Here is a 26,013-nt window from a genome sequence, read left to right as displayed (position 1 = left end):
TGTACCAGATGAATCCCTGGCCAAAGGTATCGTACTTAAATCAGACTACTGATCCAGACACATCAGCCTTTTGTGAGGTCTGTTTAAAGTAGACTAGAGATGAACTCCTGGTTCCTGAGAGGTGGACTGTGAGCACAGAAACACATGTTCATACATACAGCTGCAGCAAACTTACATTAATTTTAAATAGATTTGTTACTCTGATGTCTGTCTCTCTGTTAGTCCTCTGACAGACTGGTGACCTGTCCAGGTGTGCTCTACCTGTGACTACTGGGACAGGCTCTGGCTCCTGTAATAGAAACTTTCTATTATTCTAATTTAAAGTATTTAAGTGCTTATGCATATGCTTAGTTGTGACACTCTTATAGACGGTTCAGTGAAAACTAGATGAACTGAGAAAATAACTCCCTTTAAAGGTGCTGATAAGGCCAAGGGCACAAAACAGTGTAACCATTGATCCGTTAGGTTTCATAGTGAGGCGTGTGAAGTGTGGTAGGATCAGTTTGTAACTTCCTCCCTCTTCCTTGGAGTGCATAAAGGAGTAGGAGCACGACTTTTGTGGCAGAGCTTACATGACTGAACTGTGATGTTTGATGTGTGTTGGTACAGTAATAAATAGTTTGATCACAGCTCTTTCTGTGTTGCAGACTTTATTTACAAATCCCCCACCCTCCCACTGTGAACATGAATTGAATATTCAGAAGACATTTGTTTAAATACTTCTAGAAATCTGAGCTGTTGTGTCCTTGGATTGCGTGTTAATAATATTAGAGCTAGCAATCTTTCTTACTGAACCTCTACTGTGAGTCATGTTACCTGAGATTAATTTTTTTCATATTTAATTGTAATATGAACCAATGATTTTCTGATTGCTGATTCGATGAGAGTCTTTGTGGGAATCCTGTTTGGCTTTTTGTCATTTTAATTCTCTTCTCAGTTTTCCAGAACAGTTCTCCACAGTCGCTGTCCACATGGTTCAGTGGGACCAAGCAGCACTCTGCCAATGTGGGACTCTGACCAGCAACATCTAGCAAGACCCAGACAGCGCTTTCTATCTCCCAGCTGGAGTTTTTTGTTTGTCTGTGACTGCAGAGTCAGATCTTTGTTGAGCCTCACACTTGCAGAGGTGAGTCAGTTTGCAGAGATCCCTCCCAAACAATCCTGATAACATGAACTCCCAGAAAAGTTAAAGTGACCCAAACACATGGTTATTACAGGTTATTACATGGTTATTCCTCTCTGTGTTTGGCTTTACAAACTGATTTATTGTGAGCAACATGAATGTTACTGTGTCACGGTTTCACAGAATATCATCATCAAGATGTGGTGATAGCCAAAGTGTCCAGCAGGTGTCACTGTGGAGACGGTTTCAGGTCGTTTCGAAGCCTTGATGCACTTCTACCAGCACCAATACCAGGGCTGCTGCACAGAGGAGATGACAAATGAGTAATCCCTGAGGCAACAACAGGAATGGGAGCTGGTTCACTAGCACGGTTAGAGGAGGAGGGTGGAGGTCCTGGATCCTGGACCCAGCAGGCCTGGTTAAAGAAACAAACACAAAAACACTACATATGCATTCAGAGAGAAATGGCAGTGACACAGCAGGCCCAGAGGACCATGACACACACATGTACAGGTGAAGGATTGTCTGCTGTTTCTTTGTATTTCACCTTTCAGGGAGGAAGAATAGGAAGAATACCTCACCTTTGCCCTAGACCTCTTCGCTTTTGTGAGGACCCAAAGAATTGAACTGATGGGAGGTTGTACAAGGAAAGGAGTTCAGGTCCACTGTGAGGCAGCCTCACTCTGACAGCTGAACCTCAAATCACTGTCTCTACTCTCAGCTGATCAAGTTCATTCCCGATTCTCGTCTTTGATTGGCTGAGCTTCAGGCCTTCTCTCAGTGAATATTTCAGTGTCAGGACTGAAAGTGGAGCTTTGTGTGTGTCAGGGTGAGGCCGCAGCAGCCGCCTCCAACCGTAGCACTCAGGTGTGAAACTATGGGGAAACTGAACGTCTTCCTCTTTCCTCAGAAGTGATCCGTGCGCGTCTGGACTTGTTTCCACTGATCTGGTTTAACAAGGTGTGAAGCTGAACTCTGTGACAGTGTGAGCAGTGTGAGAGTGTCAGTAGATGATCAGCAGAGGAAAGTGAAGCTGCTGTGAGCTGATGTCCTGAAGGGCTTTTAAAGAGTCTCTGAGTTTGACAGGAACATGAAGATGTTTGTGGTGTTTGTGATCCTCCTGCACGGTAAGTACACCTTCCTCTCTCTGCTCTCATCATCATCTCTCTCTCTTTAATGTGTGGAAGTGCAGCAGGAGGAGATTTCCAACAAACACTGGATTCTGATTCAGATCAAACTAACAATCCAAAGCAGCAACTTTCAAATCACTGGATTCTTCTTGGTGGCTTTCAGATGAGCTCATGTTACAGTCAGCTGCTGTGTGTGTGTTGTTGTGTAGCTCTGTGCCTCTCATCGTCTGTGGACATTAATATTCTCATGACTGGATCAGGAAGTCCAGTAAACTGTGATTATTATTTTTTTTACAATAGTTTCAATACAATTACAGTATCAGGTGTTTATTTTGTGTAGGTTTGTACTTGTACTGCAATGCTACAACAGTGTATTTCAAGCATTTGTAAACAACCTAATGTGTTCATCACTTTAGCATTTCCAGCAGTTTAATCTTAGATCTGTAGTTATAATAATATCTCTTAGTTTGATATTAAATGAGTCTTAGAGTACCGCACAGATGTGTGATGAGGTCACACTTTAAGAGTTCGTTCTGTAATTTTTTTGACCACCAGCGTCTCTGATTGAATCTGTTTTTTCATGGAGAGACTAACTGTAAAAGTTGTCTCTTTCATGCCTGCAGATAAATGTCAGTACTGTGTTAAACTGAAGGCAAGCAGTTAATTTGTGTTTCTGTTTGTGTGTTCATCACAGTTTCCCAGCATGCCCTGGCTCTGGTGGTGGAGGTGAATGAGGGGGAAGACTATGTCCTGCTGCCCTGTCAGTACTCCGGGATCATACCTGAGACAAAACCCACTGTGACGTGGACTCGCAACGATCTTGATCTGAAATCTATTCACCTACGAGGAGAAGGAGGAGATGATCTTACAGGACAAAACCAGCGTTACAGCAGACGCACAACAATGAAGTCTGACGCTCTGGACACTGGAGACTTCAGCCTCACTCTGAGAAAACCAGAAGTGTATGACAGCGGCAACTACACCTGCACCCTCAGTTATGGAAACCATGGAATAGAACGTAGACTGACAGACATAGAGCTGGAGGTCAAAGGTCAGCAACTAACCCTGATTGATTAGTTTAAAAAAATTGCCTACTTACATAAACATTCCAGTTATTGTTCTTTTCCGGGTAAAATGAAGTGGCAAACCGTCCTGGCTTTATGAATATGAGCTACAAGCAATGTTCCCTCTAAGCTGCGCACGTGCGCAATTGCGCACTGCTGGCACGGTCACTGCGCACAGAAAATCTGCGTTGCAAAATTAACCTGAATTGAAATTAAAATTAATACTTTAACTATTCTGTTTTGCAGTGTTAGCCAGTGAGTGACTGGCTGCTCCCATATTGTATTAGAACGATGCCACCTTATTGCAAAGTCCAGCCAATGATGCGATTCACATTCGTATATATGCAGCTAATCAATGTCATTGACAGGCTATGACAGCGTCCTTATGTGCCGACACCGGTGTTTTAGCTTGCAAAGCGGCGTGGCTGATGTGGAGTGAAGCCACGTTAATGACAACGTGTACAACCATGATGTTGTACACGTTGTGAGCAGGACAGACGGAACAAATGATGGAAAAAGTGTGGACTTTATACCAGTTTTTAAATTGTGTTGATAGGCCACGTAAAACCAGAGTTATGATAAAAATATCTGCAATGTTTGGTTTTCTTCCTGAATACTGTCGTTGTTTATATTTACTGCGGGAATACACGGTAAAACCAGCGTTTTATAAGAAAAAAGGCACGAAAGCCCTCTCCACCTGTGAGCAAAAACAACCCCCCCTCCCGTCCCTCTCGCTCTTTCCTATTCGTCCAAAAAAGTACCATGTCGACCAATCAAAAAATGGTATGGCAACGTGGCGTCTAGTTGTTAAGAAGCGGTCGGAAGTTTTAGGAGTGACAGCGGTGTTTTGAGATGTGAGAGATTTGCGACGTTTAGCGCAAATCTTGTGTAGTTAGTGTGTAGTGTAGTCAATAGTTTTGTTGTGTGTGTCAGAACAATGAGGCGACTGCTGAATGTTACAGGTGTTACAGCAGTGATACATCTCCTGTTGTCAGGCCTGCAGGTGTGGCACAAATAATTTGTGTGGCATCAAATTTGATGCAGAACAGCTGATTGATCTGTAAATAGTTTGAAATGTTTATTTAAAAAACGCCTTGGCTGCATTAAAAAATAGCTGCAAAAATCTTTGTTGTTTGCCAAACTGAGTTACTTTTTTGAAGAAGTAACTATATAATTAATTGCCCAGCATTGGTCATTATATACTATATTTTGCAGACAGAGTTACAGGACTCTCTCCCAGACCACAGACTTTTTTAAAAACAGAAAGAAAGTTGTGTTTTCAAAATTGGAGTTCAAGTTATTTTTACTTCCAATAGTGTTAACATACTACACAGGTCAATGACTTGGTTTTTTTAAATTTCATCGTAAGTGGTCTAAAGCAGTTAATTAAAAGTAGTCTAACATAAATGTAAATGCTGTAATTTGATTATTTTAATAAACCATGTAACTTGGATGGATTCGATGCTGGCGTGACCACAGTGCACACGTCTGATGTCGCTCACAGTGGTCCTTTGTGTGTTCGCTCAGACACGTGAAAAATTAGAGGGAACACTGGCTACAAGCATACTCTGATGGGCAAAGTTAAGTGGCAAACCGTCATAACTGCGGAAATGTTTATATAAATATACTTTATTAACACTACTGGAAGGATAGAGTCAGAGGAGAGGAATGTAAACACTAGGATAACAGTGTAGTTAACTGTTGTGATAATGGCTGCTGCTTCTATATGTGATCATTTTTGTTCCTTGTCCTCTCAGACCAGCAGGTGATTGTGAAGGTGGTAGAAGGGTCGGAGTCTGCCATCTTGCCCTGCAAAACGACAGCTGAACTGTCACAGGATGCCACGGTTGAGTGGACTCGCTCTGATGTAGACTTCATGTTGGTCCACGTGTACTCAAAGACACGTAACACCATCAGGGAACAGGATGGCTTTTACAGAGTCCGAACGATGATGAATGAAGACCCGCTGAGAACCGGAGACCTCAGTCTGACCCTGAAATACCCCACAGATGGAGACAGTGGAGGATATGTTTGCACCATTTTCATGGACAAAGACATCCTGAGACAGAAAGTGGTGCTGCAGGTCAAAGGTCAGTGTAGTAAATGCAGGTCAAAGGTCACTGCTACAAGTAAGAGCGTAAGAGTTCAATTTCTTATTTTATTGTTTCTTCTTAGAACGATCTTGGACCAAAGTTCTAGTGGCTCTCCTGGTTCTCCTGGTTCTTGTTGTGGTTTCTGGAGGTCTTTTATATCATTTCCGGGAGTATTTCATGCCAGGTGAGTGTTTCCTACTACACTACCCATAATGCTGATGGTTAGCAGGTGTCCTCTAGTGGCTCCTTGACTGTGGCCGTTTCCCAATTCTCAAGTATGCGAGTACATACTGGCCGAGAACGCACGGGAGTACGGACTCGCCGAGAACGCGAGCACGAACTTGTGATTTGTACAATTGGAACACCTGCGTACGTGATGATGTCACAGGTCCGGAGTTTTTACTGCCGTCCCCTCTTAATATAACTGTGAGTAACATGTTATGAAGCTTAACTTTAATCACAGCCAAACCGATTTACTCAGGAACAAATAAAACACTGAAATAAACCAAATATTAACATTTAGAAGTGATCTAAGTGACTTATATATCATTTTTAACCTCATAGTGAAACCTCTAATAATAAAAATAGTGTACATGTACATACGTGTACATACCTTAATAAAAACAAGCAGGTGAGATGTTGGAACGCTTTCATTTTTATTTTAGTGGACATTTAATAGAATAGACAGCTGCTGGGGTTTCTTTAACCTGAGTAGTGACAAGACCGCGGGCGGGGGGGGGGGGGAACGATGTGCCGGGAGTCCGCTGTTCTGGACGAAATGCATTCTGGGATATTTAGCTGTACCAAGTCCACACAAGTCACCACCGATGCATGCTCGATAAAACGGGCGGAGCGAGAACACATCCGGGACTTTTTCACGTTCTCGGCCTGATGCGTACTTCGAAAAGTACTTGGTCTCCGACTGATGACGTATCACGAGTACACGAGAACGCAAGTACGCATATTGAGAAACGCCCTGCGGCTCACACAAACTTGTTCCAGAAGCTGAAAGAGCTGAGAGTTACAAACACCTGATACAGAGAGCTGAAGAGAATCTCATGTGATGACAGCTGCTGGTGATGTCATCATGTTGTGCTTTGTTGTCCTCTCAGTTTACGAGGTGAAGGTGGATTCAGGTGTGAAGTCTGTCCAGCTTCCCTGCAAAGCCATAGTTCACATACCTAAAGATGCTAAAGTGAAGTGGAAGGACATGAAAGACAGACTGGTCCACGTTTATGAGAACATAAACGTGGACCAGTCTGACCAGCCTGAAGAACAGCACCAGTTTTACAAAGGACGAACAGAGATGAAGAGAAAACTGCTGAAATTTGGAGACTTCAGTCTGAACCTGAAACACCCCAAAGGCAGAGACACAAAGACCTACACCTGCACCGTCTACAGCAAGAAGGGAAACATCCTGATAGAAAAGAAAGTACTGCTTCAGGTCAAAGGTTAGTCCACTCTCAATAATGACTATGCACATTTGCTTTTTCTTAAATGTAAAAATTTTATGGATCATTTCAGTTAAATTAAAACTCCTAAAATTTAAGTTTAAATTAAAACTTAAATTAAATCTCCTTCTGAGAAGCTACAGTTTGAGTTGCCTCGTACAAACCAAAAGCGAAACAACGTTCTGCTACTTTGTTGGACGACCAACAAAGAGCAACACTGACACTGTGTTTCTGTCCATCATCAAGCCACATTTATTCACACTGTCAACTGTCTAATTAAGCTAATCACATGTTTAGACCAATTAGTGACTCTGAGGTGCCTGTAGATGTAACTGCTGATTTTGAAATTACATAAAAACACTTATATTTTTAAGTGTTTTCATGGTTAATTATTACTATTAATGTATATTAATGTATAAAATTGTCAGCAGATTTTCAAGACTTATCTTTTTAAAGTATAATTTGGAAAGATAGAATTAACACCACCCAACCCCCACCCACTCAGACAGCGATGAGATAGATTCACCAGGGGCAACGGGGAACAACCACCCTGAAGACCTCAGTCTGACGCTGAAACACCCCACAGATGGAGACAACTCCACCTACACCTGCACCGTCTGCAGCAGGGAGGGAAACATCCTCAAGAAACAAGTGGAGCTGAAATTCAGAGGTCAGTGCTGCAGACCTCTGACTTTGTTTTCTGTTTCCAGGCAGCTAATGAGAAGCTGATTGAAGGTAAAAGTGGCTTCAAATTCAAAAGTGCCTCTTTGAGTTTGGAGTCAGTGCAGCATTTCTTTGCTGAATATAACAACACATTAGAACACAGGACACACCGACACACAGACAGCAGTAGCTCAAAGCTTTGAGGACACACAGAAATGTGATAATGAGTGGAAACACTGGTGGTTTTAAACAGCAGCTGGGGAATTTCTTCTTCTGCAGAAAGTAATTAGTGGGGAAGAAAGACCATGATTTAGGTCCTTGCAGTGTGAAACCAAACACACTGTTTTCAGGTAGTTAATGTGGAGATCTTCACATTAGACCCAAATCAGTGTGGAGTATTATAACAACAGGATTCCTTGTGCACACTTGTACATGAGTGTTCAAGTATGTAGAGAGAGTCACGATGAACAGTCTTATTATCTTATCAGCTTTTACCTTGAGCATCCAGCTGGTGCCAGGGGGGCCGCATGAGATGAAGATGGTAGTTGTTTTGTTTATTGCGAACAAACTGCATCCAATTTTACAGTAGTCTATGTCCGTCACTGGTCACCAGGTCTCTCAATTCCCGTTGTTCTTCTTCAAGATGTTATCCGTTCAATAAACACAGTTCAATAAACACAGTCTGAGTGCTCACAGCCCTGCCCATCATCTATCATGTTGGCCAGCCTTGTGGGATTTTGGACAGCCAGCTCCAATCAGCCAGAACTCTGTTATCATGATTCCAAATTGGTAGATGTCGTTCAGTGTCCTCCATCGAGAGTGTCCATCAAGTATCTGGCAGCAAACTTCTCTACAGGACAATCAGGCTCTCCCAAGCCCAGGAGGGTGTCAATTCTGTTAAGAGACCAGTTGATCAAATCCATAATTCTTCTTTTAGTTTTTAGAGAACAAGTCTGGGAGACTCTCTTAGGGTTAGAGAATAAGCAAGATTATACAAGACATGAGAAGCCAAGCAGGAAAGATAAGGGAGAAGGAGAGGGAGAAAGTGCGACCGCCTCCGTCAAGAGCCAAGAGAGAATGGATGAGTGATGAAACGTTTCTCCCACTGAAAATGTTGCGTCCAGATGAACAGAATCAGCCTTTAGGGCACATTTTTGGAAGTTTTCGTATATCTGACCAGATTTTTACAAATAAGAGCTGCTTCATCCAAAGTGGGATGGATGCTGTCTCTCCTACTGGATTTAATCCTGAAAGTTTCTCAATTATCTAGAAAGCCCACATTGTTTTTGGACACCACTCAGACAGCCAGCAGCTGTTCTCCTTTACACAGCAGCTAAACATATCAACCCTTGTCTTGCTGGGGAGGGGACCAGATAAAACCACAGTTTTTTGAATGTGGACTAGCAGTTTAGTTTAAATGGTGGACTGGAGCCGTCCTCCTGAATTACTTAATTTTATTCATTCTAGAAACTACTCTGCAGGAGGATTAGAGTAAAGCCTTTTCATGCTCTATGCAGGCAATGCAGATGCACAGGGCCCTTTTAGCCTCCAGACAAAGTAACAAATCCTCTTCACACATTTGTTCAGCATCTCCAACAGCTCAAAAAGTTGATTTAACTTTCTGTCCTGTTACCTTCTGCTCTGATCTGCTTCTGTCCCTCATCTTTCTCTACAACTCTGAAAACTTGCTGCTGCTGTCTGTACAGCTCATCTTTTGTTTGTTATCCTCTCAGTCTGTCAGGTGGAGGTGGATGAGGGGGTGGAGTCTTTGGAGCTGCCCTTCAAAATGACAGGAAACCTGCCTAAAGACGTTGTAGTGGTGTGGAGGGACAGTGAAGACAGGAAGGTCCATGTATATGAGAACGGCTCAGACCAGCTTGAAGAACAGGACCAGGTTTACAGAGACAGATCAAAGATGGATGAAGACCTGCTGGGAACTGGAGACCTCAGTCTGACCCTGAAACACCCCACAGAGAGAGACAGTGGAGAGTATAATTGTATAGTCAACAGCAGCAGTATCATCCAATACAAAATAATAATCCCGCTGAAAGTCAAAGGTATCTGTCTGTCTCTGTCTTCATGTTCATATTTCAAGATTCTTTAGTTGTCATGTTATAAATATGGCATATTTATATGAGTGCAACACAGTGAAATGTGTCCTGAGAAGGTGCTCGACTGTGCAACAAAACAAGAAAGAGAACATTATATACAGTGAGTGAATTATATATATTATATAAATAAAATAAAACAATCTGTAAATGTACAGTTTGAATCTCAGAATGTACATTGCATGAGTGTTAAAGTGTCTTGTACCGTAGTGAAGCCAGAAGGATTTCCTGATTTACCACACAGATGGCTTAAGGATAGAAGCTGCTCTTGAGTTTCTCTGTTTTTGCGCACACGGTGCAGAACCTTCTGCCTGATTGCAGCAATTGGAAAAGTTTTTGCTGGGATGTGACAGGTTATTCAATAGCTGGGCTGCTCTAGTCCAGCACCTACTGGTGTAGATGTCCTGTTGGGAGGGAGAGCAGCCCTGCAGCAGCATTCTGCTGTACAGATCCCTCTCTGAAGAGCTTGTTGGTCCCATACAGCTTGTTGGTCCTTAGCATAGCTGTTCCCATACAAGGATGCGATGTTCTGTGTGAGGATGCTCTCCACAGCGCCTATATAGTAGGGGTGGGTTTTTATAATCGATTTATCGATTAAAATCGATTCTGGCTTGGATAACGTAAAATCAATTCATTAAAATCCCGAATTGATTTTTTAATATTAATTTATTTTGCCCGAAATGCCAGAATCTCTGGTGACATCTCACAAAATTTCAACAACCACCAAACAGCTAAGACAGTAAATGAGAGCAGGAACACGGATTCTGCACAAAGTAAACACACAGCCGACCCGCGGATCAGAATCAGTGAGATGTCGCCTTTTTCACAGTCGGGCTGAAAGCCGACAGCTCGCTGATTCTGATCTGTCGGCGGGTCCGCGCTTTGTGTTCCCCTTATGTGCTGATTCTAAAGCTGTTAGTTTTATCTCTCTCCAAACAATATTGACCGAACCAGCAGCAAAAGGAGATCCAACCTACGCTTCACATAAACAACAACAACTCTAACTTTTACTGTTTTGCTTCCACCATGACGCACAGCTCTCTCTCTCTCTCTCTACTCCAACAACAGTTTTCCATCTAAAAATCTGTTTTCTGCATTATCGCTTGCTTGTTACGCTCAAGCCTACCATTGTTTGCAGCGCTGTCTGCCGCTGTTTTTTTCCTTTTACTTACTTCCGAAAAGAAAACCTCATTTCTGCTGTTTATACTGAACCAATTTAAACTTTTTAAAATTATGCAAAATGCTTAGCCGTGTCTCTAATAAAACCGCTGTAACTTCAGAGGTAACGTTCATATGTTAATTAATGGTTTTCTTTCGTTTTTCATACTGCAGAATATTTTTATAAAATCCCAGGCCAGGAAAATCACCTTCATGTTTTTCTGTGTTTTATCTTCAGCTACTTTGACACAAAGGCATCTGCTGTGACGCTCACACCTTTGATAAAGTCTTGCGTTGTCAGCTTCCTTTTTGTTGATGCAAAAATATGTAAATGTACTGATCTGAATTATAATGTTTCTGACTGTCAAAATTTCCCAGATTCAAATCGAATTGATTCAAATTAAATCGAATGGTGGATAGAATAGATTCGGGACCTTGTGAATCGGAATTGAATCGATTCTAGAAATCAGTCACGATACCCAGCCCTACTATATAGAAAGGCCCGAGGATCACTGGAGAGACCCCAAACTTCCTCAGTTGTCAAAGATGATATTTGTGCTTTTGTGTTTGTGTGTGTGTCTGACTGTGTTGTGTCTCCTCTGCAGGGAGAGTTCAAGTCCAGGATCAAACAGGGGACATCACGAACAGAAGCAGCTCCATTGATCCGACTCCTCTGATGGCTGATCAATCAGTTTGATCTGTGTGTTCTTTGATTATTGATCAGTGATGTCAGAGTGGAGTCAGTGTGATGTTGTTGTTGTGTGTTTGAGACTTTTAGTGTCCATGAAGGTCTCTGCTGCTGTAGATCCTCTGAACTGTGACAGAGGTCTCACTCTGGAGGAAACTCTCAGCACTTTCCAGCAGCTCCTCCATCATGGAGGACGTTCCCTCACTGTAACAGGTGGAGGAGAGAGGAGAGGAAGCACAGGTGGATCCTCTGAGGAAGAGGAGCGTTCCTACAAACCACATGATCACATGACCAGAATGGTATAAGTACAAAGTCAGATTAATGGGTTTGCAGGTGTCCTTAAAGTCAGAGTTCTCAGATACAGAAAACTGTCACTCTTTTTACCTGTTATGTCACCGTGGCAACTGAATGAAACAATGTCATTTTAAAAAAATTTTTTTTTTTCATTTTATTTACATGTTTGAAGTAAAGCAATCTGTCAATCAATAACCATCATTGTAATATTAATCTCTCCACACGTTTGCATTTAAAGGTCAGTCTCACACAAAGCAGATCAGTGATTTTACTTTACTTCCATATGATGTGTTGTTTGTATGTCTTTTGACTTCGTACTGGTCATACTGGGTCTTGTACCATTTTTGAGTTTTGCTTTTGTATTTATTTATTTTAATTTTGTCCCAGTTTCTAGTCTGGGTAGTTGGGGATCAGTCTGCCAGGGCCTCCACTCTGGCCACCGCCTGGCACACATTGCACCTGACACTACGGCGCATCCTGTAGATGGTGGGCCTGCAGGAGGATGGGCCCATGTCCCTTTTTTGGGCTGTGCCCGGCCGGGCACCATGGACTATGGCCCCATAGGGGTCAGATTTGGAGGACTCAGATCTGAAGGTCCTCCAAATCTGAGGCCATGGTCCTCAGCCGGAAAACGGTGGAGTGCTCACTCCGGGTCGGGGACGAGTTCCTGCCCCAAGTAAAGGAGTTTAAGTATCTCAGGGTCTTGTTTACGAGTAACGGGAGAAGGTAGATCAACAACGGATTTGTGCCGCGGCTGCAGTGCAGTGATGCTTTCCTGCTCCGTCGTGGTGAAGAGAGAGCTGAGTTTAAAAGCGATGCTTGTGATTTATTCGTCGATTTACGCTCCTATCCTCACCTATGGTCACCAGCTTTGCGTAGTGACTGAAAGAATGAGATTGCAAATACAAGCGGTGGAAATGGGCTTCCTCCGAAGGGGGACTGGCCTCTCCCTTAGAGATACAGTGAGAAGGATGCCCTCTTGGTACCTCCTGGCTGAGGTGGCAGACCCAGGACACGCTGGAGAGATTATATCTCTCGGCTGGCCTGGGAACGCCTGGTGTTCCCCTGGACAAGCTAGAGGAGGCTGCTGGGGAGAGGGAGGTGTGGGCTTCTCTGCTTGGGCTGCTGCCCCCGCAACCTAGCCCTGTATAAGAGGAAGAAGATGGATGGATTATTTTAATTTTCTGCTTTGGTTAAGTTTTTCTTTTGTTTGTTTTTATAATGTCATTTTTGCTGAGCTTCATTTTGTATTGTATAAAGTTCTTCTTTAGTTTGTATGGAGCTTTGGTCCTTCCCCAGTACAACAATTGGTAGATTTAAGTAACATCAGCCTTCACCAATGGCTCTCTGACAGCAAATATGTTTTACTGTTAATAGTAAGAGTTAGATATCTGCATCAGTTGCAGGCCTGGTCTGGCCTGAATCTGTCATCCTTGTGTCTTCTGGATTCATCCTGCTGTGCAAGTGGAATCCAATAAAGACCCTGTTTGCTGTTCCATTACAGTACCCTATCATACTTTTGGGCTCGGTGTTGCTGCTATCTGGGCAGATGCACTGAGATATATATATCTATGATATAGATGAAATATTATTAGTATAAAACAATGTGAGGATCAGGCTTTGCATTTTAGACACTGTACATTTTAGACTCCTGATTTAGAAACAAACAAAGAACAAAACATAAAAAAAACAGTTCAAGGTTTCAAACTTAATCATGTCAGAGATCAGGGCAACAGAGTTTGATCTTTGGTACAGACAGCTGGCTGTTCCTGTGTGTGAGTGTATTTGTATTAAATTTTTCTGTTTTATTTGTCCTAATTTATTTCCTGACATCCTTCCTTTCCTTATTGCTTGCTTCCTTTCCATTGGCTGTTCTTACACATGTGTGTGTTTTCATAGTAAACATGAAGATGTCTGTACTGTGCCACGCTGGTTTGAAGAAACAAATGACAATAAAAGACGCAAACAACTGCACTTACTGTGAATTTCATCCAATTATTTGATACCAATTATTAACAGTTAATCTGCAACAAATCTGTTATGTATAACATGACGTTTTGAAATACAGGACATAAAGGTAGCTGACATAAAATAGGAGTGAGCCATTTATCGGCTATTTCAACAGTCTCTGAATCGAAACAAATGAACAAATCAGGAATCCAACAGTGCACAGGGATAATAAAAGACAAGGAAATGACAGAGAACAGAGACAAATGACCTGGCAGGGACAAAGACTAACTTCAGCTTTCAACTTTTATTTCTTTTATAGGGGTCATTGCACTGAATGGGTGCCATCTCCAACATGAAATAATATATTTTTTTTTATATAGTTTTTAAAACTGAATGTAGTAACATACATATCTGACTATTCTAAATGTGCTTTAGTCAATCACAGGAGATGTTATTACATTTTTATGAGTTTTTTTAAGCCAGAAATTCATGTGACATCTAAAAAAGCATGTAAGCATCAACTAATTTCATTGTTTTCCCCACAAAAAAGGTCTTTTTGATGAAATGGTTGATTATATGGTAAAATAAGTGATATTTGTGACCAAAAAAATCCCTATATGTACTGTCAAGGTACTGGGTCTGAGGACCAGGGTTTGTATTTTCTGTTTTTGAATTCTTTCTGATTTTGTGTTATTTATTTTATACTCCTTGTCTTTCTTGCAGTTTCAAGGATTTAGATTTTGTCTCTGTGCCTCCCTGTGTTCCACGTGTCATGTCTAGTGTCCCCGATCCCTATGTTCATCTCTCTGCTGTCCATGCCCAGTCAGTGCGTCTCCATGTCGCAGTGAGTTACTCTTGTCTCTGTGCTCCATGTTCTCTCTGTCTCCCCTGTCTTCACTGCCTCCTTGTCAAGTCTGCATCTCTGTGCCTGTCTTATGTTTCCTGTTTTACTTTGACAGTCTTGTGTCCTGGTTCAGAGTTTTCAGTTTTGCTTCCGCCCTGTCTCATTTCGTCAGATTGGTCCCAGCTGTGTTTCCCGCCTGTGTCCCATTGCCTCATCACTCTCTGGTGTGTTAAAGCTCTGTGTTTTCCTCTGTCCATTGTCACGTCATTATCCTGTGTTGCTGTGTGTTTCTGCAGAGCGCCACGTAATTCCAAGTTTTCTGTTCCAGTCTTAGTTTTCCAGTTTCCTAGCTTTAGTTCCATGTTTCTAGTTCCTAGTTTCCTGAGTTTTCGTTATTGGTGCTTTTTTGAACAGAATGGCTTGCTATACTAATACAGCTGCCTCCCTATCCCTCTGTGTCTTGTGAGTCCTGCATTTGGGTCCTCATCTTGCTTGCCACAGCACTAACCTTGACATATAAGCAGAAATCATATCAATCCAAAGGCACATTTATCAATTCAAGTAGACACAAACCTCGAGCTTATCAAATTTATTATCATGTAATTTATTAACCAACTGGATGAAAGATCAACCAAACATATTTGCAGACAGTAACAAGTAATGAATATTGTGTAACAGTACTGAACATGTCCTGAGTGTGTTTGGATGTTAGTGTGCACGTGTGTGGGAGTTTTCTGTGGAAACAAACTTGTGTGACCTTTTTGCCACAGTTTCTGTGGCTGTGGGTGCTGTCTGTTGATTGAATGTGAAATGCTTTGCATTAAAGCACTCACAGGTCACAATTTGTTTTGCTGTGCACTGGCAGCTGACGTCCCTGTATGTCAGTTCTCCTTGGGAAATGAGAACTGCCTGATGTGGCCTCAGTGGATGGAACTGATGGCCCATCTTTAGCCATCTCCTGAACTGCTTTCTCAACTGCTTCAAACAACTTGATTGCCATTTCTGCCTTTTCAGAATCAAAGAGACTTTATTAATCCCAGAGGGAATCTGAGTTGTCATAGCAGCTAATATACAACAAACATCAAGCACTCATATAAAATTGTGCCACACAGTAAACAGTTCTGAACAGCATCTGAAATTTCCCGTTGCTGACAAGACAGTTGGTGCTATTTCTGTGCTGTCCTCTTGAGGGTTCATCCCACACCATCCAGTGGACCCCTTCTGTGGCTCGCCGCTTCATGTCCCAGCAGTGAATACTAGTTTGAACAGTTCAGTAGAAAACATAAAACAATTCCCTCTCTGTCTCTATTGAAAGCATCACTGCAAAAGTGGATTGTGAATGTGCCCTCTGCATGTAATTGAGCACTGGTGACAAGTGCTGCCAGATTGCTGGTGGGCCCTTAAGTCTTGATGGGGACACTGCGCAGAAGGACGTTGGATGGGAGGATGTATGTATATAAAGCACATCTGTGTGCTGGTGTGATGTTCTGAAGTGGACTGCTTGTATCTCTGTGCTATATTTTCAGAGCTCATTTTCAGAGGTCAACATGAATCAAGTCTTCATGTGCTTTCAAGCCTCGTCTCTTTTTTGATTGTTACTCTGGATGTTTTGCCACTGGGGTCATTCTTGTGCTCCTAATCCACTACTGCCTGCTGGAGATAAGTCACTTGACTCTCTGCATTGTACTGGATGGAGACTGGGAAGAGAGATCCTTGCACTCAGAACATTCTCCGTACATGCAGTTTGTTTTCTGTGTGATGGCTTTCACAAGATCATCCAGATCGACAGTGATCACTTTCAAGTGGTGAAGCTTCTGCACAACAACCCAGATTCTCATGCATTTTGCACATATATGTGTCCCAATAAGTCTCGAGGGGTAACAAGGTGCAGTTCAGTTTCTTTTCTTTCCTTGATATTATGGTGTGTCTTTCTCCACCTTTGCATTGACTTCATATCAGTATTTATTTATATCACGAAACTGAACCTAAATCTCAACAACTCGAGTAATTTCAACTGTACAACTTAAAAATCAGGTAAATAGAGTAAAATCAACAAATATTCTCATTAATAAATCATTTAATCCATTGACTCTACTCACTCCTGTAACTGGTACTCAGTCTACTCTTTATATGAGTAACAGGACTGAAAGTAATAGCAGTGAGTTTTTAGCATACAGTTTGCAATATAGCCACATGGCATCTTTGCTAGTATGAGGACAGTGAGCACAATCTAATGATTTTCCCCAACATTTTATTTTTAAAATAATCAAATAACAACTAAACTATAATTAAGGTAATGGGGCTGTATGTTGATATCCAGCCATAGTTAAAATATCAAATAAATGAGAAAACGTACTTTTGGTCTTTGCATGGCTTTTAAAAGATTCACCTTATGCAACTTCCTGTTGTGCATGTGACTTCTGCAATGTTCCACATTTTTTACACAGGATAATATGTTAGGGTAACAGGACTGGGTGAAAACCCAGGGACATGACTAAAGTGTATATTTAACAAAATTATTATAGGTTTCTATGGAAATATTCAAGATTCAAGACTCAAAGATTTATGCAATGCATAGAGCGGAAATGCAGTCACCACAAAATGCACAAAACCCCAACATTTCTTTAGGATTGTATTCAATATGTTTCATTTTAAGATGTAATGAGGACAGGTGACAAATACTGTTTTTTTCAGTATTCAAGGCAGTTCTTATATTATTCCTTCACAACATCTCAAATTTTCAATCAGATCAATATGTGTGACATTTTGCTTAATAAGAAAATGTGTTTTACAGTTAATCTTCATCAGAATTTATAAATATAATTTCCAGGGGATGAAAATGGCACCCATTCGGTGGAGTGACTCATTTAACATTTCAAAGTTTGGCACATTTAATTTAACGGGACGTTCGTCCGGTTTTCTGCGTGTTTACAGGAGGATGAAGCTGTTTCTGCTGTTCCTGCTCCTCATGAACACACTGACTCTGAGCGCTGTTTGAATGCACATTGTGAACCCGCGGTTTGATTCACACAGAGCGACTGCGTTTGTGAAAGTATGAGGGCTGGTGTGACAAAACCCACGACCCGACACTACGTGACATTACTAACGTGTGGGGGCGGAGCCAAGTTGCCATAAAGCGCGCGGTGCGTTCCAGTACTTTATTTTAGGAGAGTTCCCAACTGAGGGAAGCACGTGACCCTGTGTTGCAGGTTAACTGTTAGATTTGTTTACAGACTCCACTCTGTGTGTTCATCGTGTGTGGATCCACAGATTGGTCGTTTTCACGAGCGGTCTTCTCAGTCTGTCAGCGTGTCTGCGGTTTGACATGATTAATGACCTCGGCAAAAAGAAAGTCTCCAGCTCTGTAAATCCACACACTATCAATATTATCTTTAGACGGCAGAAAACACAGTCTGAGGGGGCTGTAGTGACGTGCTAAGAAACTAACTCAACTAATTAGAAACTAACTAATTAGAAATACACTTAATCAGCAGTGGTGATGTTTTATATTCCCCATAAGATCTGGGGACCTTGGAAAGGTGCAACGAAGGGCCAGAGAAGAGAGTGGCTGTTAGTGAATCATCCAGCAGGTCGGTGTTGAAGTGTTGAGTTTTAGATGAATCTGATTTTGTCTTTCAGATCAGGGAAGGAATACAGAAGTCAGGAGGTGGAAAAAAAGCAAAAAGGCAAAATCCAAGCAGAGTTCAGTTAAAAGCTGTGGGGCACAAAGATTACAGGGCAGCAAACAGAGGCTTTGAGACATGTTGTAGACAAAGGTGGGTTGATTGCACACGGGCCTGTTATGTTGTAAACTGTTGGGCTGGGAAAAGGAGAGACTTGTGGTTAAATCACACCTTAATATTGCATAAAAGAGTGATGATCACATCATGTGAACATCTCAAATAAAACCTAATACAGGTACTGTTTCATGCCCACTTTAAACACAGTGACTGCAGGTCCTCCTACATGTGGTATGACTGTAGTTTATTGGCACGTTGTCAGTGCAGATATTTTCACTGCTGCTTATTCTCTGGCTTATGCTAGTTTTGCCCCACTCGGGAAATAAGGGACTAGTTTTTGAGGATTGATTCATAACTCCGGGAGAGAAACAAAGACTTCAATGATGCTGTTCTAGGCTGTCAGTGCTGTGACAGGTCTATGGGAGAGTGCAGCCTGTCCACCCATTTTAAATTTCATTTCAATTCAATTTAATTTTATTTATATATCAAATCACAACAGCAGTCACCTCAAGGCGCTTTATATTGTACAGTAGATCGTACAATAATAGATACAAAGAAAAACCCAACAATCATATGACCCCCTATGAGCAAGCACTTTGGCAACAGTGAGAAGGAAAAACTCCCTTTTAACAGGAAGAAACTTCCGGCAGAACCAGGCTCAGGGAGGGGCGGGGCCATCTGCTGCGACTGGTTGGGGTGGGAGAAGGAAAACAGGATAAAGACATGCAGTGGAAGAGAGACAGAGATTAATAACAGATATGATTCAATGCAGAGAGGTCTATTAACACATAGTGAGTGAGAAAGGTGACTGGAAAGGAAAAACTCCTCGTGTGTCATAGTGGTCTGATCAGACAATATATTTACCCTTCTGTGCCATTTCATGTTTATGTCAGTTATATTTCTTTGTGCAGTCATTTGGTTTGTTAAGTTTGCAGTTCTTTGCCTGAGTTCAGTTTTGTTTCTTTGACATTTTTTATGAGCTTAACATTAATTACTTTTGTAAATATAATATTTGGGTTAAATGAATGAAAACTCTGTTTTTCTAATAATTCTTGTGACTCCTTCTGCTTTTTCAACTTGGTTCATCACACAGCCCTAAATATTTGTTTAATGTCCTGGTCAAATATTACTCCAAGGTGTTACTGGAGGCCAAGGTAATGCCATCCAGAGCAAGTATCTGGTTAGATACCATATTTCTAGGTATTTTAGGGCCAAGTATAATCAGCAGCATAAAGTTAGTTGTCACCCAGGTCTTTATATCAAGCTCTGCTGTGTTCAAGCTATTAATTACTGCGCGCAGGAGAGCCAAAACACACATCAAACATTAAAGTTCAGTTAACCTTGGGATGCCTCAGCTTCTCTTTTATATCCCCCACACTCAACTCTCTGCATCAGGAAGCTCCTGCCACTGGTCACCCTGGGAGTTTCGTCCTTCTACACCCTAACAGTTAGCAGATAACGTAGTGAAGCATCGCCAAGCAGTTTTCACAAGGTCATGCTGACACAAAATTTGACTCTGACTTTAAACACTGGTCACTTCAGGTGTTGCTCTGATATACAGGAAATGACATCACGGCTCAAACTCTTTGTCAGTAAACCATTTCTTTATTTAACATATAAAATTTTGGTTTAATTGTTGCAGGATTTCATTACACAAACAAGCTGAAAAAAAATCTGCAGAACACATGGATCAATGCATTCAATAAAAATATAACAGGAAACAGATTTCTTAATCAAACTGCTGGAACAAAGCGAACCACTCAATTCAATTCAATTCAATTCAATTTTATTTATATAGCGCCAAATCACAACAAAAGTCGCCTCAAGGCGCTTTATATTGTACAGTAGATCGCACAATAATAAATACAGAGAAAAACCCAACAATCATATAACCCCCTATGAGCAAGCACTTTGGCAACAGTGGGAAGGAAAAACTCCCTTTTAACAGGAAGAAACCTCCGGCAGAACCAGGCTCAGGGAGGGGCAGCCATCTGCTGCGACCGGTTGGGGTGAGAGAAGGAAAACAGGATGAAAGACATGCTGTGGAAGAGAGACAGAGATTAATAACAGATATGATTCGATGCAGAGAGGTCTATTAACACATAGTGAGTGAGAAAGGTGACTGGAAAGGAAAAACTCAATGCATCATGGGAATCCCCGGCAGCCTACGTCTATTGCAGCATAACTAAGGGAGGATTCAGGGTCACCTGGTCCAGCCCTAACTATATGCTTTAGCAAAAAGGAAAGTTTTAAGCCTCATCTTGAAAGTAGAGATAGTGTCTGTCTCCCGAATCCAAACTGGAAGCTGGTTCCACAGAAAAGGGGCCTGAAAACTGAAGGCTCTCCCTCCCATTCTACTTTTAAATACTCTAGGACAGGGGTGCCCAATCCCAGTCCTCGAGAGCTACTGTCCTGCAGTTTTTAGATGCATCCCTACTCCAACACAGCTGAATCAAATAGTTGGATTACCTCTTCTGCATGCCATCAAGTCTGGCAAAGGCCTGATAACGAGGCATTCATTTGATTCAGGTGTGTTGGAACAAGGACGTATCTAAAAGCTGCAGGGCAGTAGCTCTCGAGGACTGGGATTGAGCACCCCTGCTCTAGGAACAACAAGTAAGCCTGCAGAGCGAGAGTGAAGTGCTCTAATAGGGTGATATGGTACTACAAGGTCATTAAGATAAGATGGGGCCTGATTATTTAAGACCTTGTATGTGAGGAGCAGGATTTTGAATTCAATTCTGGATTTAACAGGAAGCCAATGAAGGGAAGCCAAAACAAGAGAAATATGCTCTCTCTTCCTAGTCCCTGTCAGTACCCTTGCTGCAGCATTTTGGATCAGCTGAAGGCTTTTCAGCGAGTTTTTAGGACATCCTGATAATAATGAATTACAGTAGTCCAGCCTGGAAGTAATAAATGCATGAACTAGTTTTTCAGCATCACTCTGAGACAGGATATTTCTAATTTTAGAGATGTTGCGCAAATGGAAGAAAGCAGTTGAAGGACATGTCCTGGTCAAAAATGACTCCAAGGTTCCTCACAGCATTACTGGAGGCCAAGGTAATGCCATCCAGAGTAAGAATCTGGTTAGATACCATATTTCTAAGATTTTCAGGGCCGAGTACAATAACCTCAGTTTTATCTGAATTAAGAAGCAGAAAGTTAGCGGCCATCCAGGTCTTTATGTCTTTAAGACATTCCTGCAGTTTAACTAATTGGTGTGTGTTACCTGGCTTCATGGATAGATAGAGCTGGGTGTCATCTGCATAGCAGTGAAAATTTATGCTATGTCTTCTAATGATGCTGCCTAAGGGAAGCATGTATAATGTAAATAGAATTGGTCCTAGCACTGAACCCTGTGGAACACCATAATTGACCATAGTGTATGAAGAGGACTCTCCATTTACAAATGTACAAATTGGAGTCTATTAGATAGATATGATACAAACCACTGCAGTACAGTACCTGTAATACCTACAGCATGTTCTAATCGCGCTAATAGGATATTATGATCAACAGTATCAAACGCAACACTGAGGTCTAGCAGGACAAGCACAGAGATGAGTCCACTGTCAGAGGCCATAAGAAGATCATTTGTAACCTTCACTAAAGCTGTTTCTGTGCTGTGATGAGCTCTGAAACCTGACTGAAACTCTTCAAAGAAGCCATTCCTCTGCAGATGATCTGTTAGCTGTTTGACAACTACTCTTTCAAGGATGTTTGATATGAAAGGAAGGTTGGAGATTGGCCTATAATTAGCTAAGACAGCTGGGTCTAGAGATGCTTTTTGAGTAAAGGTTTAACTACAGCCACCTTGAAGGCCTGTGGTACATAGCCGATTATTAGAGATAGGTTGATCATATTTAAGATCGAAGAATTAATTAATGGCAGGTCTTCTTTGAGCAGTTTTGTAGGAATGGGGTCTAAAAGACACGTTGATGGTTTGGAGGAATTAATTATTGAAGTTAACTCAGAAAGATCAATTGGAGAAAAAGAGTCTAACTTAACATCGATGGTACTAAAAGTAGCTGTAGATAATATTACATCTGTGGGATGATTATTGGTAATTTTTTCTCTAATGATAAAAATTTTATTTGTGAAGAAGTTCATGAAGTCATTACTAGTTAACGTTAAAGGGATTGTTGGCTCAGTAGAGCTCTGACTGTTTGTCAGCCTGGCTACAGTGCTGAAGAGAAACCTGGGGTTGTTCTTATTTTCTTCAATCAGTGACGAATAGTAAGATGTTCTGGCTTTGCGGAGGGCTTTCTTATAAAGCAGCAAACTATTTCTCCAGGCTAAATGATGATCCTCTAAATTTGTGACACGCCATTTCCTCTCCAGCTTACGAGTTATCTGCTTTAGGCTACGTGTTTGAGAATTATACCACAGAGTCAGGTACTTCTGATTTGAGACCTTAGTTTTCACAGGAGCTACAGTATCCAGAGTCGTACGTAGTGAGGAGGTAAAATTATTAACAAGATAATCGACCTCTGTTGGAGTAGTGTTCAGGTACTCAACACAAACACTACAGTAGAACAGTTTAGAAAGCTTAAAATGCAACAAGATGCACATTTTCATTCATAGCTGCCTCATCAGATCTTTACAGAAGACTCCACCTGAACTCTGTGGAGCCTGATCTCAAGGGTTTAAGTCTGACCCTGAAACCAGAAGAGGATCTTTCTGTCTCTGCAGATTCACTGTGATCCAGAGATGGCAATGATTTCAGTCCTGCATCATGCTGATGTTTGCACAGAGAAGATAATTTAGTAAATGTTTTTGAACATTGGTAACAGTAAACTTCATAATCATTATGCAAATTTTTACTCTGTGAATGGTACTCATGGCCATTGACCAGTGGTTGTTGATCAATGCTCATAAGAATTTGCATATTAATGATGAAGAAATTGACCTCACAGCCCATTGTTCATTCATTGGGCCGGTTTCAGTCATTATGGAAATGTACTGTTTACAAGATTAATGTAAAAGCATGAATCAAGACGTAACAGTTTTTTTGTAACATGGAATCGTTTCTGAGTGGAGTATGAACTGAGATTACTCAAACTCTTTCACAGATAAGATAAGATAAGATAACCTTTATTAGTCCCACACGTGGGAAATTTGTTATCTAATTACTAATACGTTAGTTATAAAAAATTACAAGAAGAAAAAAATAAGAAAGAAAGAAACTCAGAACGAGCAGAGCTGCTGTAACAGGCTGCCGCATACGGGGGGCGCCGTGATGAAGTTCTCTTTCATGTGTCTGCGTTCATGCTTAGTATGATCACATGATTGTGAAAAGGTTTTGTCACAGTGTCTGCACTTGTATGGTTTCTCTCATGTGTGGACTCGTTTATGCTTTTCAAGCTGACGTGCACTGATGAAGGATGACCCACACTGATCGCAGACATGCTTTTTAACGCCACTGTGAAGGAGTTCATATTGTTTGAAGTCCTTTGAAGTGGTGAAGCCTCTCCCGCATTCTTTACAGTAGTTCATTTTGTCTCCAGTGTGTCTACGTTGATGTATTTTCAGAGTCCTTCAATGACTTAAAGTCTTTCCACAAAGGTCACAACAAAAGTCTTTCCCACAGCGATGACAGGGTTGAGAACTTGATCCATCTGTGTCGCTCTGCTTCTAAACAAAAACACAAAGACAGTGTAAGTCAGTCCTTGACATTTTTATCCTGAACGTCACCTGAAATAAAGAGCATCTCTGCCAAAGTCCAATTACATTTTACTGTTTACATTATCGCACTCAGCTCAATTTAATGTGCTATAAAAACGATAAGAGTAAAAACATTAAAGTAATACTAGTTTAATGCTACAATAACAATAACACAATTCTCCAACACTATCCCTAAAAACCTGTGATTAGAGTCTGAATAATCATTCAGAGCTGCCTTTCCATGCAGTAGAATTGCTAACATGCTAACACACTTTGATGAGCAGAGTTGTTTCAAACAGTCGGGCTGACAAGATAAAAATATAAATACATACCTCACAGTAACTGCACTTGTAGAGTCTTTCTGGTGTGGATCTGTTGGTGTGCTTTCAGGTAATGTGGAGATTTAAAAGTCTTCTCACACAGGTCACATTTATAAGGTCGTTCCTCAGTGTGGGTAAACATGTGACGTCGTAACTCTGTGTTTGTGGTAAACTGTTTACCACACTGATCACAGCTGTACACATCATGTCTGGTGTGAATGCGTAGGTGAATGTTTCGGCTCCCTATCCGGCTGAAAGTTTTTCCACAAATGTCACAGCTGTACGCCTTAATGCCAGAGTGGGTAACTAGATGATTCTGTAAGCTGTTACTGTGAGTAAAAGCTCTGCCACACTGATCACAGGTGTACGCTTTAACTCCACTGTGGATGAGTTGATGTGATTTTAAGCTTCCAGACGTGGTAAAAAACTTTCCACACTCGTCACAGCTGAACGGTCTCTCTCCAGTGTGGATGAGTTTGTGTGTTTTTAAGCTTCCAGAGTGGATAAAAGACTTTCCACAGTCTCCACAGCTGAATGGTCTCTCTCCGGTGTGGATGAGTTGGTGTGTTTTTAAGCTTCCAGAGTGGGTAAAAGACTTTCCACACTCATCACAGCTGAACGGTCTCTCTCCAGTGTGGATGAGTTTGTGTGTTTTTAAGCTTCCAGACGTGGTAAAAGACTTTCCACAGTCTCCACAGCTGAATGGTCTCTCTCCGGTGTGGATGAGTTGGTGTGTTTTTAAGCTTCCAGAGTGGGTAAAAGACTTTCCACACTCATCACAGCTGAACGGTCTCTCTCCACTGTGGATGAGTTTGTGTGTTTTTAAATTTCCAGACTGCGTAAAAGACTTTCCACACTCGTCACAGCTGAACGGTCTCTCTCCAGTGTGGATGAGTTGGTGTGTTTTTAAGCTTCCAGAGTGGGTAAAAGACTCTCCACAGTCTCCACAGCTGAACAGTCTCTCTCCGGTGTGGATTAGTTGGTGTGTTTTTAAGCTTCCAGACGTGGTAAAAGACTTTCCACAGTCTCCACAGCTGAACGGTCTCTCTGCGGTGTGGATGACCTGATGCATTTTTAGGGAAGCTTTCACAGTAAAATCTTTCCCAAACTCGTCACGGTTGCATTTTCTTCTTCCACTTCTTTCTTCAACAAAATTGTCGGCCTCCTGAGAGCGCTGACTTCTCGATCCACGTTGGTCCTGCAGTGACAGAGACAAAAACAGAGGTAGTGATTTGTGGGAAATACATTATTCTAACCGGGCTTTTATTAGTGGTATTTTGTGAGCTTTTATTAAATAAGTATTTATACTTATTTTCTCCGCCCCTTTCGTGAGTGTGGACGCTTCCTCTCTTTGCTTTTCAAATGCTTTGCTTCTTTTATTGATTTTTATGCTGATTTTTTCCCTTTTTTCTAAATGAGCTTACCTGCGAGAGCTTCTGGACACTTATAGATCATTAGGACTAAAGTGTTCTTAACAGAACAGCAACATTTTTAGTTACCTTATCCTCAGCGCTCCGTGTGTCTGTGGCCTAGACACAGCTGAAGCCTGATTACAGCGTTTGGACACCGAACAGCCTCAATAGCCTGGAAAGGTGCTAACCGCTAGGCTAACTAGCAACAAGATGCCTTCCCTCTCCACAGATGACTACCACAGCCTCCTGCAGAAAATTGCAGTACTGGAGACAAAAATTCATCGCTTAGAAGTAAACGTGGAGGTAAATGG

At 41.6% G+C, this 26,013-nt stretch overlaps 1 protein-coding gene across 1 annotated transcript; it reads right to left on the bottom strand.

Moving 5' to 3' along the window:
* Nucleotides 1–24,233: 24,233 nt before the first annotated feature.
* LOC134620841 (gastrula zinc finger protein XlCGF8.2DB-like) lies at nucleotides 24,234–25,381 on the bottom strand. The gene is made up of 2 exons (XM_065470125.1): nucleotides 24,471–25,381; nucleotides 24,234–24,274 (listed from the first exon to the last, which is right to left on the bottom strand). Exons 1-2 carry the CDS (start codon nucleotides 25,360–25,362, stop codon nucleotides 24,234–24,236), a joined length of 933 nt encoding a protein of 310 aa, XP_065326197.1. The 5' UTR covers nucleotides 25,363–25,381.
* Between the last annotated feature and the right edge of the window lie 632 nt (nucleotides 25,382–26,013).

This window comes from Pelmatolapia mariae, linkage group LG3_W (genome assembly GCF_036321145.2).
Source record: "Pelmatolapia mariae isolate MD_Pm_ZW linkage group LG3_W, Pm_UMD_F_2, whole genome shotgun sequence".
In the NCBI taxonomy this organism is placed as follows: Eukaryota; Metazoa; Chordata; class Actinopteri; order Cichliformes; family Cichlidae; genus Pelmatolapia; species Pelmatolapia mariae.
This window is presented reverse-complemented; position numbering and strand designations above follow the sequence as displayed.